Source organism: Phaenicophaeus curvirostris, chromosome 6, assembly GCF_032191515.1.
Source record: "Phaenicophaeus curvirostris isolate KB17595 chromosome 6, BPBGC_Pcur_1.0, whole genome shotgun sequence".
NCBI classification, from domain to species: Eukaryota; Metazoa; Chordata; class Aves; order Cuculiformes; family Cuculidae; genus Phaenicophaeus; species Phaenicophaeus curvirostris.
In genome coordinates, this window is record NC_091397.1 from 53,385,175 (window position 1) to 53,404,398 (window position 19,224).

The 19,224-nt window shown below is 43.2% G+C and overlaps 2 protein-coding genes across 2 annotated transcripts in view; one reads left to right on the plus strand and one right to left on the minus strand.

The window, feature by feature from the left end:
- Nucleotides 1–329, minus strand: part of PLEKHA8 (pleckstrin homology domain containing A8) — a 28,405-nt gene extending 28,076 nt beyond the window's left edge. Inside the window, exon 1 of the mRNA XM_069860206.1 lies at nucleotides 190–329. Within this exon, the coding sequence (XP_069716307.1) occupies nucleotides 190–229 (40 nt within the window). The 5' untranslated portion in view covers nucleotides 230–329. The remainder of the gene's footprint in view (nucleotides 1–189) is intronic.
- Nucleotides 330–851: 522 nt separating this feature from the next.
- Nucleotides 852–10,305, plus strand: FKBP14 (FKBP prolyl isomerase 14). The gene is made up of 4 exons (XM_069860212.1): nucleotides 852–1,064; nucleotides 4,088–4,239; nucleotides 7,404–7,531; nucleotides 9,070–10,305. The coding sequence occupies exons 1-4, from the start codon at nucleotides 868–870 to the stop codon at nucleotides 9,226–9,228; spliced, it is 636 nt and encodes a 211-aa protein (XP_069716313.1). The 5' UTR covers nucleotides 852–867; the 3' UTR covers nucleotides 9,229–10,305.
- Nucleotides 10,306–19,224: the final 8,919 nt, after the last annotated feature.

Here is a 19,224-nt window from a genome sequence, read left to right on the forward strand (position 1 = left end):
GCCATGGCACAGGGCACCCAAAAAATCAAATCTGGGCCTGAAACTAACGAGACAGCCCTTTTTTACCCCTTTTTTTCGCACGCATTTTTACCCTCCGAGCACGATATAACGCCAACAGCTTTTTCCTCCCAGGTCTCGGCTTCCCCCGGCTTCCCCGGGCGCGGAGGCTGAGCGCTGGCAGCAACTCACCGCTCAGGTAGTTGGTCCACTTGTACAGCACCCCCTCCATGGCCGCCGGCCCACGCGGGGCGGCCGGAGGACTCACGCCGCCCGCCGCCCCCCTCGCCCCGCCGCGCCGCCCGCACCCTCGGCCATCGCGGGGCGCCGCCCGCCCCCCGCCAACCACGCCGCTAGCGCAGGGCGCGCCGCAGCCGCGCGCGCGGAGAGCGGCGCCGCGGCGCTACGGCAGCGCAAACCGTTCCGAGAATCGCGACCCACGTGACGGACAGGAGAAAGCGGGGGGGGGGACGGGAGCCGGCGGCCCAGCGAGCTCCGCCTAATAGGCGGAGTCACGCCGCCCGGCCCGGCCCCCGCCGTCACGCTATTAGCGCAGAGCGCGCCGCAGCCGCGCGCGCGAAGAGCGGCGCCGCAGCGCTACGGGAGCGCAAATCGTTCCGAGAATCGCAACCCGCACGATAGACAGGGGAGAGGGGAGGAGGGGAGCGTAGCCAATGGGAACGCGCGGTCGGTGAGGGCGCCGCCCGACCGGCGTGTGAGCCTCCCGGAGCGGATTGGGCGGCGGCGGGGCCGGTGGGTGGCTGCCTGCGGCGGGCTCGCCCCGTCGGGAGGCGGGGGCTGTGCCACGTCGCCGCGCGGGCGCGCCCCGTGTCGGGATGGCGGCGCGGCCGCGGTGAGGCGGGCCCGGCCATGGCGGCGGCGCTGCGGGCCCTCCTGCTGGGCGCGGCCCTGGGCTGCGCGGCCGCCGCGCTCATCCCCGCCGCCGACGTGAAGGTGGAGGTGCTGCACAAGCCCTTCATCTGCCACAGGAGGAGCAAGTGGGGCGACATGCTGCTGGTTCACTACGAGGGGTACCTGGAGAGGGACGGGTCCTTGTTCCACTCCACGTAAGCGGGGACGGGGCTGGGGCGGGGGGCGGGTAGCTCCATAGGCGGCTCTGGAGAGGGGTATGGCCCTGGGGAGGGACATGGGGACCTGGACATCGACTTGGAGGGAGAGACATGGAGAGGGACCTAGACATAGACATGGAGGGGAAGAGGGAGAGACGTGGACGTGGAGAGAGACATGGAGAGGGATCTAGACATGAGCATGGAGAGATATATGTAGAGAGAGACACATGAACATGGGCGTGGAGAGACAGGGGGAGGGATGTGGACATGGGGAGGGATGTGGAGAGGGATCTAGACGTGGACATGGAGCGAGAGAGAGAGATGGACACGGACATGGGGCGGGACATGGACGTGGAGAGACATGAGGATAGACGTGGACATGGGGAGGGACATGGAGAGGGATCTAGACACGGAGAGGTAGAGAGACAGACGTGGACGTGTATGTGGGGAGAGACCTGGATGTGGAGAGACTTGGGGAAGGATGCAGAGAGGGACGTGGAGAGGGATATAGACATGGACATGGAGAAGGACATGGGGAGAGATACATGTATGTGAATATATATATATGAAAATGTAGGTATGGAGATATATATTTATCCACATAAATGGAGAGATATCTATGCAGATATGTATTTATGTATATATATATACACGGAGCTATAAATATACGTGTATGGAAGTCTACTCTGTAGATAAAGAGATATCTATATTATATCCCACATAGTTAAGATTTATTTATATTTGTCTATAGATATCTTTATTTTAATATAGGTGATCTCTTCTGGCAGTGCTTTCCTGAATCTGGACCCCTGATAGTGGCCCACAATCCATCTGCAAAGTAGCTCTGTGAGGAGCATTTTGTTGAGTGCAGGTGGTGTGTTATTTTATGTTTACAATTACCCCTCCCTGCCAAAACTTGGGTTTACCTGGATGCAAGGAAACAAAAACATGCAAGTTCATAGCATGCACTAGATTATATTTGTTATTGAACTAAAATAGCTTAAGTAATGCTGCCCAAACTTGTCGGTGGGACCCTTTCCGCTGCACCTTTTTCAGAAAGTTTGGTTTGCCTTTGTACAGTGGCAGCTTAGGACGCACTGACCCAGAGATGAACCCCAACAATAAAGCTTATCTCCTATGCCCACTGTATCCTGGGCTGCATCAAAAGAAGCGTGGACAGCAGTTCAAGGAAGGTGGTTTTGCTCTTTTGCTGTGGTGAGACCACACTTGGAATACTGTATCCAGCTCTGGAGCCCTCGGCACAGGAGCGACATGGACCTGCTGGAGCAAGTCCAGAGGAGGGCCGCCAAAATGATCAAAGGCCTGGAACACCTCCCGTGTGAAGAGAGGCTGAGAGAGCTGGGGTTGTTCAGCTTGGAGAAGACTCTGAGGAGACCTTACTGTGCCCTTTCAATACTTAAAGGGGGCTTATAGGAAAGACGGGGAAAAACTCTTTAGCAGGGCCAGTTGCAATCGGACAAGGGTTAATAGTAAAGGAAGAGAAGTTTAGAGTAGATATTGGGAAGAATTTTTTTGCACCGAAAGTGGTGAAACACTGCAACGGGTTGCCCAGAGAGGCAGTAGATGCCCCATCTCTGGAAGCATTCAAGGTCAGGTTGTATGAGACTCTTGAGCAACCTGATCTGGTTGAGGATGTCCCTGCTCACTGCAGGGGGTTTGGACTAGACGACCTTCGTGGTCCCTTCCAACCATTCTATCATTCTTTTCCCTTTACCAAATTGAGGCTATAAAATAAATATTTAGGGTTTCTTTTCTGCTTAGTCCATAGAAATTAGAGCTATGCAGTGTTTGTTAAAAGATGGGGATGCATCCTCTTCTGTAATTTAGACACAGATTTCAGTATATGATCACAGTGGCTTAATGTCTTCTGCTATGCAGGAATTTGTCTGGTTTCTAAAGCAAACTTATAAGGTAGCGGGCTGCCTCTAATTTAAGGAAAAAAAAAAAAGTTATATATATCCTTCTGCGAGTGGGAGCATAATGACAGCTTTTCAGTACTGAAACGGCATAATTCTTTACCTGCCCCCAACCAGACAAATCAACATACCAGAGCCACAGCAATGCAAGTAGTATGAAGAGCCAGAAATTCAAGGGAGTCTGCTAAGAGCTTACAACGACTTGCTAACGTTGCCTTTCCTGTAAAACATCAACTAAGTGTTAATTGTAGGAGACAGCAAAATACTCAAGTATTTGTAGACTGTGTCTGAAGTCTACTTTTGTGGAACCTATTTTAAAAAAAAAGTTTTGCATGTTAATGCTCTTGCAGATGATTTAAACTAAAATCTCACTAATTTTCTCTTGTAGTTAACCTGCCCCTCTAAAAGGAGTTCTAGTGGCACTAAGTCTTTGCTGCTCACTAACTTCTGTAAGTGCTTTGTTTTCTTGTTAAGCATCGTTCCTGCATGACTAGTAAATCGAGCTTTTAAAATCCCGTGTCTTTCAGTAGAGTGACAGTGGTCCTGGTGCACCACCTGATTTAATTGGAAAAGGGGTTTGTCTTCCTGTTTTAATGTTCTGCATGTGTTTGTTTCTGTTTTTCTGGACTATCTGTTGTGTAGGGTTTTTTTTCTAATGGCTTTTTTAAAAGAGATGTGGCTGATTCTCCTAAACATGTTATAAGGTATATTGTAATCATGACCAAGCTGGTTTTTGATTTACAATTTACCAAAGAATATGCATGACCTTGAATGTAGATTTTTAAGTAGAAATGCCTTTCTATTCTGATCAGTTTCAAAATGGAAATAGGTGATCTGGGAAGTGAAGGTGGGGATCCAGGTTGCTCAGTTGGTCATAAGCTCACCATGTAGATTATGGTTTTTCTTTTCTTTCTGCTTCTTAAGGAGCCTTGTCACGCAAGTCTTGGTCTTCGATTTAAGAAGTGCCAAAATAGTGGTGTTTTTTAATTGTATATCAATGCTGTGAGAGTGCTCCATCTGCTGTGTGTGCTTTTATGGAACTTGCTGTCTAAATATTAAGTATTTTATTCCGTTCTTTTCCAGTCACAAGCATAATAATGGTCATCCTATGTGGTTTACGCTTGGCATAAGGGAAGCTATCAAAGGCTGGGACAAAGGTTTGAAGGACATGTGTGTGGGAGAAAAGCGGAAACTAACTATTCCACCAGCCCTTGCTTATGGAAAAGAAGGGAAAGGTAAAGCACCTGAAGTCCTTCCCTTTCTTTAATTGGTTTTAGTATCTGTATCTTACTGTTATTCTCTGCTTAAGAGGTCAGCAAGCTTTTAAGGTTTCCAGGCTGATTACAGCAAATAAGAAAAAATGGTGCGGTCAGGGGCTCTTTCTCACAAATTTGTTTTCTGCAGAAATAACTGTTCATGATGAATGCAGGAAAAAAACCCAGGAATTTATGGTAGCTGCTGTGCTGTATGTTCTGAGTGGCTTTTCTGTTACTGCTGTGCTCGACAGTGCTCTGCCTTTTTTTTTTTCTTTTTTTTACTCCCCCTTTCTTTTTGCAGTCAAGCTGGAAGTGGTTGCTTAGGTAACAGTTGGCTTTTTGGCTGTTGCATCTGTGTTTGTGGTAGTACTTCATGAATGTGCATGTGCAAGCCTCATTCTTGCAGCTTTCTTTTCAAACTCTAAGAAACTCCCTGTACTGCTGCCTAACCAATTCTTAGCTGATACACTGAAAAGTCACCATTTATTTTGTCTACTACTGATGGTGTTTATGGATTTTCCTTTCAAATATTTCTAAATTCCTTTTTTAATGGGAGAGCCAGATCTGGAATTTGCAGTTAAATGAGTGACAGCTTGAATGGTGCAGGAAGGTTACCTTTTCTGCTTTATGGGATTTATTTTGGTTAACTTTGGAGGGGGCAATTGTTAGAAATATTTTGTCATGACAATGGTTATCACAAATGACCTAAGGTAATGCAAGACTTCAAAGCAGAAAAGATAAATGTCCTTTCCCATTAATCTAAGGCTGTTTGCATGTCTGTATCTTCTGGCGAGTAGGGCTGAACATAGGCTAAGTAGTACTCCATATATGCAGCATACTCCATTCCTTCTTTTCTTGAAAGTATCCTTTTGATGCCATGAAAAGCCAGCCTCAATAATCAATGCCAATTTGATTATTAAGTAAGGTGTTCTTTAGTGTGACACTGGGCATGCAGGGGATAGCTCCACCTAACGTGCGTGTGACTATTGAAGCTGGTTACAAGACTTTTTATACTGGTTAAATAGACATATTCATATAGATTCTGGGAAACGTCATATGCTCATTATTTTTCTTGGAACATGTGTGTCTATTGTAATCAGTTCTTGGAATTTATTTACATGCGCTCTGCCCTCTTGGGGGGTCTTCTTCAGGGGTCTCTGGATGAAGGCTGTAGATCTTCCTCACAGCTGAACTTTTCAACTCTAATTTCTCATGCTCTTAGACTCCTTGGGCACCTCTTCGAGGTTGCATTTGGTCCTAGCTGGTTCTTCTTTCTCTTACCATTGTGCTAGTCCTTGTTATCTGGCGTAATTAGATACAATCACATTCTTTCCCATTCTTTCTAACTGCAACCATGCTAAAATCCCTTATTTAAGCATAAAGGTCCAGGCACAGGCTACCTAAAAGTTACTGTTCAAGCTAATTCTACATTTTAGTTCTAAATTCTCAAAAGCTATACATAATATTCAAATTTATAATAGGTTAGCAACTTATAACAAATTATTTCTTCCTTTTTTTTTTCCTTTTGAAACATTTTTCTAGAAGCCTTGGTTTGTGGTTTAAGAGATGGTATTCAAAGTGTTCATGTTTCTAGTGGAGAACAGGAAATTTGTGGTGGTCAGCTAGTTGGCTGTATGCAGGGCACAACTGTAAATTTTTCCATGAAAATATATTAAATGTTGTAGCACTCAAGTTGTAATTACAGGCCTAATTGTCTTGGTTAATATGTAAAGTACTACATTTGCTCTTAAAAGACTTGCCAGCTTCACCTCTGTATTTACTGCAAGAAGATTGAACAAGTAAGCACTGCTAACTGCTGTAAGAAATTACTTGCTTTAGGAAAACTTTGAAGTATTTGAGCATAATGATGTTGCTATTTTCAAATAATGCCCTTGAAGGCAGAATTAGTCCACTTTCTTCATGCTTTCCTCTGAATGCACATAATTTCAGTAGCCTCCTACCTTGCTTGCTGTCTGACTTGAATGATGAGTCAGATGCCTTTTTCTGTAACATTCAAAAAACTACCTGTGTTGCAAACTTTAAGCAGGCCACTGTGCCCTGTATTTCCAGAAGTTTTTGCACATTTGTGCATCCCAGAAATCTACGAGCCCATTTGTTTCTGCATCTCAGGGTGTATTTAACACCATAGCTCCAAAAGAGTAGGCATGGATTAGTTTTTTTTCCCTATCTTCTCCAAGCACAGGAGTATTTTTTTGGGATGCCATCATCCAATATAGAAATATATTTGGTCCTATTCAACCTCTTTCTATAGGTTGTTTACTTCTATAAAGGAGCAAAGTATTGTGCTAAAGGTCTTTGACAGTAGCTTTAGCCAACAGCATGAAGGCATATCGTGTCACTGTAAAAGTCAGTGCCTGATAAATCAAAATTCTTGAGGGGTGGTGGCATGGAGAGGTCATCTTTGGCACTATTAGAAAGTCATCAGTCTGTTCACTTGCATCAAAACGATGCATCATGATGCCAGCACTTATCTTTTGAGCAGGTTCATATACTTAGTTTCTGCTGTGTTTGGAAATAGCTCAGTGCTTTGTGCAGCAGTCCAGAGACAGATACGGGATACTGACAGCTTTGCTGCCCTTGTGTCTTTCTCTGCAAGAAGTTTTTCCTGTGGCAGAATAGTGGATACAAGGTCTCAATTGGCAATGGAGAGGAACTTGGAGACTGGTGGGGTTATAGTGTGTCAAGAGGACCGAGCCCTTCCTTCTTGCTACCCTGTCCTTCAGTCTTGACTGGATGTTGTGGTACTGGTCACCTGGCTAGCTGTAATGTCTCCTTCACGGTTTTCCATTTGCTCTGGCTCTGGCTGTGAAAAAAAGATTCAAGAACGTTTTCTGGTAAACCTGTGATGATGATTACTGCATATGAGCTCACATCAACATGTACTAGTCTCAAACAAAACTAGTTGCATCCGAAGTTGCATATTTGTGGTAAGGGCTGCTCAAGGTCCAGGCTACAGTCTGAAGTAGTTATCACTGTTACAGTTACTTATCTTTGTTAGTTGAAGTTACAGGATGCTTCAAAAGTAGTAGGATTACTGGGACACTGCTCTGCTGCAAATGGCTTTTGTATGGCACTAAATATGTAGTTGTTTTTAACTGTTCTCCATTTACCATTTGGGGCAGGAAAAATTCCACCTGAGAGCACACTGATTTTCAACGTTGACCTTCTCGAAATTAGGAATGGACCCCGGTCTCATGAGTCATTCCAAGAGATGGACCTTAACGATGACTGGAAGCTATCCAAGCAAGAGGTGAGTTGGGTAGCCTTCTTGCGTGTGAACCTACCAGCATGGGATAGTAGAAAGGGAAAGATAAGCTTCACTTGATGCTGTTAGGCAAGTATCTAAAGACAAGTTAGATTTTAGCTGCTACTATGTGCAGCAGGATACATGCTATTTAAGAGTGCATGAGGTGATTATTGGGTAATGCAAGGTGTGGGTAGCTAGGACTCATGAGTTCTTAGCATAACTACTGAACTGATATATTCATCATTAATAGTAAGACACCCAAAAAGTCATTGTTGGCCAGGTGGTCATTAATTGTGTGGAGAAAGGTGAGTCTCTGTTCTTCCCTGGTGATGACTTTCCCTGTTGCTGCTTTCCAGGTCTCTGCTTTCTTTGCCTTTGGAGTTTTATGCCTGTTTGTGTTGGTACCTTCCCTGCCGAATGCTCTTGAACTACTGTTCCTGGCGCAACAATTAAGATCCTGTCTGTGCTTTGCCTTTCCTGCATGGCTTCAGCTCGTGTACTTCCTTACTTCTTAGTAGTAGATTTTTCCAGAGAAACTAAGCCAAGGATTTACATCTCTGCTGCACCACACTGAGCCTTAGATCCCAGCAGAACTGCTGGACTAGGAGTTTAAAAGTAGCTTTGGTAAACTGAGGCATAGGTATGTGACCTATGTGTGCTCTGTGCTTATGGTAGACTTGGATGAAGTAAAACATCTTAGAAATAAAACCAGAATTCAGAGATTTTTGGAGTTAGTTGCTAATTTGCTAATAAACTGGAATTTGAAATTCCTCTGCCGTAGGTCAGTCCTGTTTCATAGCATTCACTGTCTCAAGGACATGTATTCAGCATTATTCACCTTCTGTTTGCCTCTTATTTTCAGTCTTCTGCTTTTTTGATATGCAAATGTTGTCCATGAGAAGTTAGGGTAAACCATTGAGTTCTTTTATATTTGGGGCTGGTACAGTTTGTTAGACCCGAAAGACTAATATTTTGTACCGTGCAGCAGACAGACCGTGTCAGTGTGTCCAACGTCTGTGTATTAGAAATGTAACTAATGAGCCTAACAAATACCAGAGTGTGAAATAAAGATTCATTAATGTAGTTCCAATTAGAGCAGCAAAGCTGAGATTGTGGATTGATTTCTGTTTATATTTGGGGTGACACATCAAATCTTCACATCAACTGGTTCGTTGAAGTGTTAGGATGTAAAAAACTGTTGGGGTCTCTGACAACATGGTAGGTAACAGCTTCTGCCCAGCTATTTATACTTCACTGTATAGACATCAAATGACAAGTTTTCCTGGCTCAGTTTTCAGTCAGATATCATAAAGGTACGGAAACTGATTTGCTAGTTTTACTGTTGCTTATATTACTAAAGAGTCTTTGATTGCTGCATGGGGCTGCAGAATCAGTCGGACAAGTGTTATTCTGGCTGTGGCACAGGAAGGAAGGTATCTATTGTCCAGTGCCACCATCCTGAACATAGTGACCCTTTCTTACGCTATGTACTCAATCCTTTCATAAGCTAAAAACATTAACTCTCACCTTTTGTCTAATAGGTGAAAATTTACTTGAAGAAAGAATTTGAAAAGCATGGAGCTGTGGTAAATGATACTCAGCATGATGCTTTGGTTGAAGACATCTTTGATAAAGAAGATGAAGACAGTGATGGGTTTATATCTGCAAGGGAATTTACATACAAGCATGATGAGCTGTAGAAAAGGGTGGCATAATTTTTTTGACACAAATGGCAGTGACTCAGACTGTCTGGTTCTTTTGTCTTAATTCTGTGTTTTGGAGTTGACAGCTGCTGTTGGCAAAGAAACACTCTTTATATAAAAGAGAATTTCTGTTCATTATGTACAAATGTTTTAAACTATTTTGAAGTATGAAAATGTACCTCCTTCTATGCAGCAGACTTGCACATCAGTGTTTTTTTAAATTTTGTATTAACTTATTTTTCAGAAATGGAACAAACTTTACAGTTACCAAACACTGTGAAAATCAAAATCCAGTTTAGTGCCTTTCTGTGAATTGTTTGTGAGCTAACATCACATTCAGTGACTCCTTTATGTATAAATTCTAGTCTGTGGCTTAATTACTTGACCTTCCTTCTTGTGTGTCACTGCTTGAAAAGCAGTGTGCTGACCTTGCTTTTTTTCCTGCAGATTTTTAAAAGAGGTACTGGAAGGCATCAGCATCGCTTTATACAGCTGAGAAACTAGTAGAAAGCTGAATGAGAGTGACTATCCTGTGCTGATTTTCCTCTTCTAAAGGGAGAGCGTTAACCAACCATGCTAGTAGTTGCCTGCATTTTTCTTTGAATTAGGTGAACAAAGTAGGAGTCAAATGTCAGACTTTGACTTTTAACGTTAGCAAGATTCTAGGAAACGTCTGTAATTTGGAAAATGGCAAGTTATGCTGCAGTGCAGAGGTGGTGTCCTTTACATATACACACACATTTGTTTTGAAACTTGGAGCTCACATTTGTGAAGAAAGATCATACCTTTCCCCTCTCAAATTTTGTGGGAGACCATGAGTAAAATATAACAAGCCTGAAGTTTTTCCCATTTGCAGAAGGGAAAGAGCATACTGGCAGGAGGATTAGTATAGCCTGAAGAATCCTTTTCGTTGTCTTGCCTGCCTTGCAGCGGCCGGAGTTGCAGAACTTGTTTCATTATTGCCCCTTTTTGGTATTTTCACAAGCAGCACACAAGTGATGTGAAGCTTTAAATAATAAAGTGACTTTTTAGAACAACAGAGGCTTGAGGTAAATGTTATGGTGCTGTGTCTTTATGGAAGTGAAGACAATGAGGATTTTAACTCAATTTTGTGTTTGTTTGAAGTGCTTCTGGAGAGGAAGAAACATTTTGCAATAGCTTTTTAAATGAGAGAGCAAGGTATCTCAGGGAAGGAATGAGCCTGTATTCTGGCACCACTAACATATTTTACTTGAAAAAATGTTGCTTCAGGTTATGTCAGGACACAAAGCAAATCCAGTTGTATGAAACTGAGATGCTGCATTGCACTAATCTTTAACTATTGTCAAGGGAGAGTGCATTCAAGATTCTCGATGCTGTAGACGAGGTAGATGTTTTCCCTGCCACCTAGTGTTGCAAGTAAGTATAGAAAACTACTTTATTAAGCAGATCGTCTGCATATGGACATTACAGTCACTAGTGACTATGTCTTGGGGGAGGGAAAGTACAAGTGAAAAAATGCAGTGGCAGTGTGGATTTGTTTTGGCCTTTATTTATCTTCCAGCATCTGGCATTTTGTGTCTGATGGCCTATGTGATACAAAGTTGTGGCTGTGTATTTTATCTTCAGTAACCTTTAGGTCTTTTTTTCTTCAATGACGCCATCTCGTTTTCTTGAGCCCATTTATGCGTTTGCTTCCATAATGTTCTATAGCAGTGAGTTTCACAATAGAATAATGTAGGAAAACATTTCCCTTTATTTTTAGACTTATTTCCTGTCCTGATTCTTGTATTGTGAGGAAATATTGAATAATCGTTACCTGTTTAGCTCTTCTTACCAGTCATGATTTTGCATATTGATAATTTTCCCAAGTGGTAAGAAAAAAAATAAGCTTGCCCGACTTCTGCTATCCCAAGGTTGCTTCCACATTCTGTGCCATATTCCCCTACAGTCACCAGCGTGCTGGGCACCTGGGGGTAACTCATCACATGTATATGGTTCATGTTATATTGGGATAGGTGCCTTATGGAATAGTTTCCTCTTTTTCACCATTGACTGCACAGGGAACCTAGGCACTAGAGGCCTAGTAGGATATCCAGCTGACCCCTAAAGCAGCCCTGCCTTGTAGGATGTGGGAACTGGCAGGTACCCAACGAGCCAAAGGGGAGATGCTGGGTTTGCACTGCTGGGAAGAGTAGAACCCAAACTTGCATTCGGTCTGTCAGGGGTTTAGATAATTGTTTGCGGTGCTTAGCATGTTCCCCAAACTTATTGCTGGGGAATGAAAGCATAAAAGCATGAAATAAAACTTAGCCCAAATTACTGACCAAATATATAAAAAGTTAAGCTTAAATAATTGGGTGCCAGTAGGTGCCTTCATTAAGGGTCAACTTGTTTCCTTTGTATTAAATAGGACTTCAGAGTCAGTGGATGCTGTGGAGTATACATATGCATTATCTTCTGATTGGGTTTTTAAAGCATTTCATAAAAGTAAGGTCCAGTGAATGGGTAGCTAATTTGTTAATGCCAGCAGAGTATTAAAGCTGCAGGACCAAGATGCATTTTTCAGTGTTGTGTGTAGGTTTATGCCAGATGAGTGGATGCTTTTTGTCCTTGGTGCTTTTCTGGGTAGCTGTGTTACGTTTCTGAAATTGAACTGAAAAACAGATTTCAAAAGCACAAGAATCTACAACGGGTTTGAGAAGCCACTTCAACTTTATTACCATTTGCTATCATTAAAGTCCTGTGAAAGCTGAAGACTTTTCTTAGGTAGCAATAGCACTGCCTGCCTTAACCTCGGTTGTCTCTGCTCATTATTCCACGGGGTGTCCTGCTGCAGTGCCAGCAGGAGCCAGCTAGCTACCTGCAGGAGAGCAGATGCAGGCAGCTGCCTGTCCCCTGAGGGGAGGAGGAATGTTGGAACTTCGATGGCTCTCAGCAACATTTTGGCTGGCTTGTGTGGGAAGTGCAAGGTGTATTTCCCCTGAAGAAGCAAACCTTCACTGCGTGTCTGTAAAATGCAGCGCTGGAAAAAGTGGAGGGGGGCTCGAAACAGAGCATTTTCCTGCTGCGGCTCATAGGCCTTTTCACACATTTCTTGTTTTGTGTTTATATAGGAAAAGATGTACTGATGGTTTTTCGAACTGCAGCCTGTCATACACAGCCACTACCTAGCAATTGCAGTGGGAGCTGCTGCTTTCTGTAGGTACAGAAGAAGCCTTAGGAGCTCATTTTATTTCAAAATTCTTGATATGCAATGCAGTGACACAAGAAAGCTTTTGGCAGAGCTTCAGGATTGGTGCTTATAGTCTGAAATGTTTTTTAAAGCTTTCTTCTTTGAGATCAACTGACAAGGCAAACTGTTACAAGTGAAGGAATTGCTTTATCAGGTCTTAAATCTTTGTTTCTCGCTACCTTTTGTACTTGTGCTGCCAGTGACATCCCCAGTATAGAGGTGCTTTGGTGAGTGCTGTGTATGACTGAGTCATAAATTTGCAGTTTTAAGTGCATATTGAACAAACTGCTACAATAGGGGTTTTTTTGTGACAATTAGAAGGAAAATGATCAGAAGCATGTTTCCCGAGTACTTTGGTGTAAAAATAGGTGGTATAGGTCAGCCTTTAAATTACAATTGTCTTTGCCATATGTGCTTCCCACCTTGCATTGTTTCAGCTGTTGGATACAAGGTGGTCTGTCCCTTGATTGAGAACTCCCCATTTCAGATGACAGGTTAGTATCAGCAGGATGGGGAGACTTCATTGCTTTGGGGTATTCCAGGAAAAGAAGCGAAGCTAGGGCAATGTGAGAGAGAATAGAGGTATGCACAGCAGTGTGAGAAATGCAGAAGATTGTTCTTCCTAGATCCTTTGGCTTCTGCTTTCTTGGAGGAGAGAACACTGGCAGCCACTGATGTACATGCTGCAAATAATAAGGCTGGTTCCTGATCCAACTTCTAATTGAAGTCACTGCTTCAGCCAGTTGCTATATGGATTTTTACTCTCATAACAAAGCTTAAATTCACGCTTCCAAGGTCCATTAAAGAATATTCAGAATAGGTATGTTGAGTTTGCTTCTTAAAAATACATCCTAGAATAGAATCATAGAATAGTTTGGATTGGAAGAGACCTTAAAGATCATCCAGTTCCAGCCCTCCTACCATGGGCAGGGACACCTCCCACTAGATCATCCTGCTCAAGGCCCCATCCAACCTGGCCTTGAACACCTCCAGGGATGGGGGCAGCCAGAGCTTCCCTGGACAACCTGCGCCAGTGCCTCACCTCCCTCATGAAGAATTTCTTCCCAATGTCTTGTCTAAATCTTCTCCCCTCCAATTTAAAGCCATTCCCCCTTGTTGTATCACTACATGCTCTTGTGAAAAGTCAGGCTCGTCAGACTCATTGTGGAGCTTTTGCAAAAAAAAAAAAAAAAAAAAACAAACCAAACCCCAAACCCACTACTCCAAGCCCCTTCCTCTGTCTTCAACACTGAATTGTTTTTGGAAACGGGAAACAAAACCAACCCTGCTTATATTTGTATAATCCTGGATAATTTTAGCCTCTCTTGAAAGTTAATCATAATGCTTGCATTCTGTGCCCTAGTTTTCTCCTGGTACATATGAAAAACAATTCCCTGACAGAATAGGGATCTTTCTTTAGCTATTCTGCTTCCATTTTCATGCTTGTGCTTCATTATGTCAACAGTTTCACACAAGAAATACAAGTGAAAAGCTCAGCAGGGAGCTATGTATCTCCCATATACAAGGACAAGAACCTTGGTTATCAGCCCTCCCAGCCTGGAGGGGATTGAGTTGGAGCCTCCTGCATCACAGTTTTTCCTTCCCAGAGGTACTGTTCTAAAAGCAGGCTGCTTTAGCTAGGGGTTGCACCCAGTCAGGAGCTGTGTGATATTTCTTTTTTCTTGAATGATGTAAAAAGGATCTTGGTTTAGCTGAGAAACTTGCCATGATGCTAGAGGATAGTATGAACCATACCAAGTAAGTAATTTTGTGCAAGGTTTTTGAAGGCCATGTTCTTGATGGAGGGCTGGAGTTGGCCCATAGAGATATTATTATTTTTATTGTTATTACTACTACTACTTAACTGCTCTGCATTTCCATTAGGTAAACAATGAATGAAACCGTTTAAAATATTAGGACTGCAGAAATCTAGTGAGACCAACTCTTTAGAGCTCCCCAAATCTCAGCTGTGTTTTCCTCTGAAAAATTTGAGACTGATGCTAACTACCATTAAGAGCTGCTCCTCATATTAGATGCAACACTTCTAATTTCTAGTTTGTGCCGTGACCTGCTTAAGGAGATTAAATGTTGCAGGGTAATTGATTTCCTCATCTGGGAGTCAGACTGAAAGCATTAAATCAATCTCATCCTCTTACATTTCGTTGCCATTGAAATTCCTTTAAAGCAGTTGATGTTTCCTCTTCAGCCTCTTTTCCTGAATAGTTAACTAGGTAATACCTGTTTCTGTTGTGTGCCTCACCTGCTCTCTCTCTGGGAGTAAATAGCACAGCTTACCTGTGGTCTCTCTAATCCACTGGGGTGTGTCTTTAGAGAACAGGTTTTCATTCCATAAGTACAATGCAAAATGCTTGTGATGACCCTGTGTCCATTTCTGGCTACAGAATCTGTAAGCATCAATTTCTTTATTTCTGTTTGTATGTCTTAAACGTGAGCCTTGGCGCGAGGCTATATGTGCCTGGCGCATTGTGCAGTTTGGTGCAGGAACAGGCGCTGCCCCCCTCCGACTGTGGCTGAGCTGCAGGTGTTTGAGCTGTTCATGCTGCTTTCTTTGAGGGATTTGTGCTCTCTGAAGAGGCAGGAGGGTTGAAACGGCAGTTATTCTGTCAAGGGCCCTTTCAACTGCCAGTGGTCCCTGAAGCCCCCAGCTCAAATTTGAGCACTTTCCCAAGGGAACTTACGCCCCAGTTCAAGAACTTTCCACGCAGAGATACAGCACAGGTGCCACGGTACCCCTCCTCATGCTGTTGGTGCTCCTTTAGATATCATCCATGCCAAGGATCACATATGCACGCCCCCTGCCCTGTGGACCATTTTTTTTCTGAGGGAACCTCTAGTGGATTCATTGGGATGGTGATTATTTTCATGTTATATTCTCCTCTTCTGCTGCACTACTTTTTCTCTCTGTCCTTATTATCACGCAGCTGCAGGAGGGCAGCACGGGGATGTGTCGGTGCCTCTGGACAGAGCTGAGTGGCACTAGCCAGACTTGTGCTGGACGAGAGGGAATGGCCTCAAGCTCTGCCAGGGGAGGGTCAGGCTTGACATCAGCAAAAAATTTTTCCCAGTCACTGGCACTGGAACAGGCTGCCCAGGGAGGTGGTTGAGTCACCATCTCTGGAGGTGTTTAAGGGACGGGTGGATGAGATGCTGAGGGGCACGGGTTAGTGATTGATAGGAATGGTTGGACTCCATGATCCTGTGGGTCTTTTCCAACCTAGTGATTCTGTGCTTTTACAGCACTGCTTGGAGTTAAAGCTGAGGGCAGGCTTGCAAAAAATGTCAAGGGCCTTGCAGCAGGGAGAAACAGCAAGAAAAGGGACAGGGGAATAGCTCTCCGTAGCATCCAGTTTCTCTTGGCCGATATCCACAGCCAATATAAGGAAGTTTTAAAACTCCTGGGTAATTTATTGTTGGCATTTCTTTACTAAAATATATACATAAAGAATAAGGTGCAACCAGAATGAAAGTACAGTTTGAGCTTTGTTATTTTTCCCATCTCCTATCAACTACTGTTTTCCAGTTGTACATAGCGGACAAGGCCATTTACATAAATGTGGGCTTTTTATGACAGAGGTACTCAGTTGTGGACATTGTTGAAGATATGTATTTCATATCCTTTTGGAAGTACAGGTGCCAAAGAGAATTCTTTGTTTATTTTAGTTTGAAGTTTTATCAGAGGTCCCTTCCCACCTATAGCTATCAACTACTTTCATGAATAAGGACAGTGATGTAATCATTGATGGTTTATTTTGGAGTCAGGACTCCTTACGCTTATATTTGAAAAAAAAAAAATCCACCCTGCCCAAGTTTTAAGTCTCTTGAAAAGTGGAATAATCGAAAATGCTGCAGCAAAAATATCTGTAGCCTAGGAAGGACATACTGCTACTCACAGTCCCCAGTGTATGATGTGTATGGGAGGAGAAAAAAGGTTGCTGACAGATGCAGAACTTTTTAAGCATACTCAGCAGACCTGTTGCTGTGGTAACTAATCAGAAGACTGTAACCTCCCCTGAACCAGTGCTATTTGCACTGCACCAGATGGCTGATAAATCACGTAGTGGCATTTTCTGTCACTTGTATTACGGTTCAGTCTTTTCTCTAGGTGCTGGGATTTTATTTGCAGCAATTATCACATAGATTATTCAGACATGACACATAATATAAAATACAGAGCTGCTTCAGGTTTGCAGTCACTTTAATGAACTCCTCTATCACCTGTGTAACACCAGAACTTTCTTTTGTCCTACGTGTTGATGTTCAAGCTGTTGCAATTTTATGAATAATGCTAAGCTGAGAAAAACTATGCTTGAATTTTAATATAATTTAATAAGGGTAACTACATAGCACATAGTTACTATAGCACACTTCTTGCAGAGGGAAGTGAGACAGCCTTTCCAGTCCATCAGTCTGCTTCAAGCATTTCTGTACAGGCAGCATCATAACAATGAAGCATACATGAAGGCTGAACAGGATCATTGTGTAAGAAAGTAATGCAATTGTCTCTGTATTTTCTACTTCTTTGCTGTCATTACTGGCTTGTCTTCTCAGGATGACAGATTTCCTTCTTCCACCTGCCTTGACTATTTGTTGTTAGGAGGCTTAAGCCATTGTCAAGTGTTCCAGTCTCATTGTTACAGGTGCTGCTCTTGACACATTAAAAAATCTCCAGGCTCACAGACTTCATAAGCCAATAGTAATAAATGTGTCCTGTGATATCTTCTATAATTAGGAAAAGAAGTCTGCTGTCACAGATTACTGTAAATTAGAACAAGGAAAAATGCAAAATGTGTGAAAACAAAGCAAAGACTGATGCTTTTTTGATAAATCATTACTCCAGAATAAGGCAACCTTTTTGAATGGGCAAAGGAGCACATCAGCTGTGTGGTTCAGCACTGTGTCTGATAGGTTTCTAGACAGCGAGGGTAACTGCAGCATGCCCAGTGTCCTTGTAGCCTGCTGTCTTCTGTCCCCGTGACACAAGCTAAGCAGTTGAGTTCTTTTATGTCACTTGAGTCAAAGCCTGGCAACTAAACCTCCCACTGTACCTACAAAGACATCTTATATACAGCTGCAGCCATTTCCATAGGTTAATCTTCAATGGCTTAACTTGATAAATGGGCTGCTGCCAGGATTTCTCCTGCCTTTTCCATATTGAATAGTCACTGAGCCCCGCAGGTGATGTTTTTACTTCACATCAGAATATTGCACCTGCCACCCTCTTTCTTTTTTATGGGTGAATCCACCTTCAGTGTGGGACAAGTGCTCTGAACTCTCTGCTCCAATCTCTCAATAACATAAAAAATCCAAAATACTCAAGTACCACTGAAACTTTTTGCTCTTTAGATTCGTTCTATGACATCAGTTAAATTTATTGGCCTACAGTGTAGCTACTACCTTATGGTCATAGAAACAGTAAGGTTGGAAAAGACCTCTAAAATCAAAAAGTCCAACGATCAATCCAGTGCCTACTAAACCATGTCATGAAGTACCACACCTACATGGTTTTTTTTAACACCTCTAGGGAAGGAGACTCCACCACTTCCCTGAGCAGCCTTTTCTGATGCTTGACCTCTCTCCCAGCAAAGGCATATTTCCTAATATCCAATCTAAACCTACCCTGGTGCAACCTGTGGCCATATCTTCTCATCCTATCATTTGTTACTTTGGAGAAGAGACCAATACTCACCTTGCCACAAAATTCTTTCAGGCAGCTGCAGACAGCAATAGGGTGTCTCCTCAGCCTCCTCTTCTTCAAACTAAACAATCCCAGTTCCCTCAGCCGTCTCTTGTTCTCCAGCCCCTTCACCAGCTTTGTTCCCTTTCTTTGGAGTTGCTCGTTGTCTTTCTTTTAAGTGAGGGACCTGAAACAGAACACAGTATTCAAGGTGCAGCCTCACCAGCGCCAAGGATAGGGGGATGATCACTTCCCTGGTCCTGCCTGCCACACAGTTTCTGATACAAGCCAGGATGCTGTTGGCCTTCTAGGCCCCCTGGGCACACTGCTGGCTCGTGTTCAGCCACCTGCCAACTAGCACCCCCAGATCCTTTTCTGCTGGGCAGCTTTTCAGCCACTCTTCCCCAAGCCTGTAGCGTTGCATGGAGTTGTTGGGGTTTTTCACAGTTTTTTTTGATGTTACTAACTCTTCTGTATGTAAGAAGGGGTTTTGTTCCTATAACTCAGTGTTAAAGGACTCATTTAAGTTTAGTGGGAAGACTTTATGGGTATAGGCTTAGAATTCTGACTTAGCAGCAACCAGGTACACTTGTTCTGTACCACTCCAGTTCATCTGATTTTTTAGGGATTCTAAACCAGTGTTCCACCAGAGAGAACAAGGCTAAGAGAGTGCCTTGAAATAATAATAATAAAAAAGGAATACCAACAGAAGGGCTTTCTTGACTGCACAACTCTTCCACCAAAATCTGTCATACTATGATTTTGAAATATAATTTCAACACTTACATGGTCTTTTTTACTGTTTGCATTAAGACACCTTCTCTCCTTCTAAACACTGTTTGCTGAGAAAATTAGTTCCATTAGCTGTAAGCCTTCCTAGTTGCTTTCTTGAACTTACAGAGCAAATTATTTTAGAAATGATGAAGCACAGATTAATGCTGCAGTATCTTGAGAATTTTGGGGTACTGCTGCTGAGAATAGGCTTTGATCTCCAACCAAAGGGGTGTTTAAAGAAGAACAAAAATAAAATGTAAATTAAGCTGTATGTTGCTGTGTTTGCCTTTTGGGCTCTTCCTTTCACAAA

Excerpts from the sequence above, each read along its gene's own strand:
- FKBP14 (XM_069860212.1), top strand. The coding sequence starts at position 868 with ATGGCGGCGGCGCTGCGGGCCCTCCTGCTGGGCGCGGCCCTGGGCTGC. Across the intron at positions 4,240-7,403 it reads TTATGGAAAAGAAGGGAAAG|GAAAAATTCCACCTGAGAGC; the intron begins GTAAAGCACCTG and ends CATTTGGGGCAG. Across the intron at positions 7,532-9,069 it reads GGAAGCTATCCAAGCAAGAG|GTGAAAATTTACTTGAAGAA; the intron begins GTGAGTTGGGTA and ends TTTGTCTAATAG.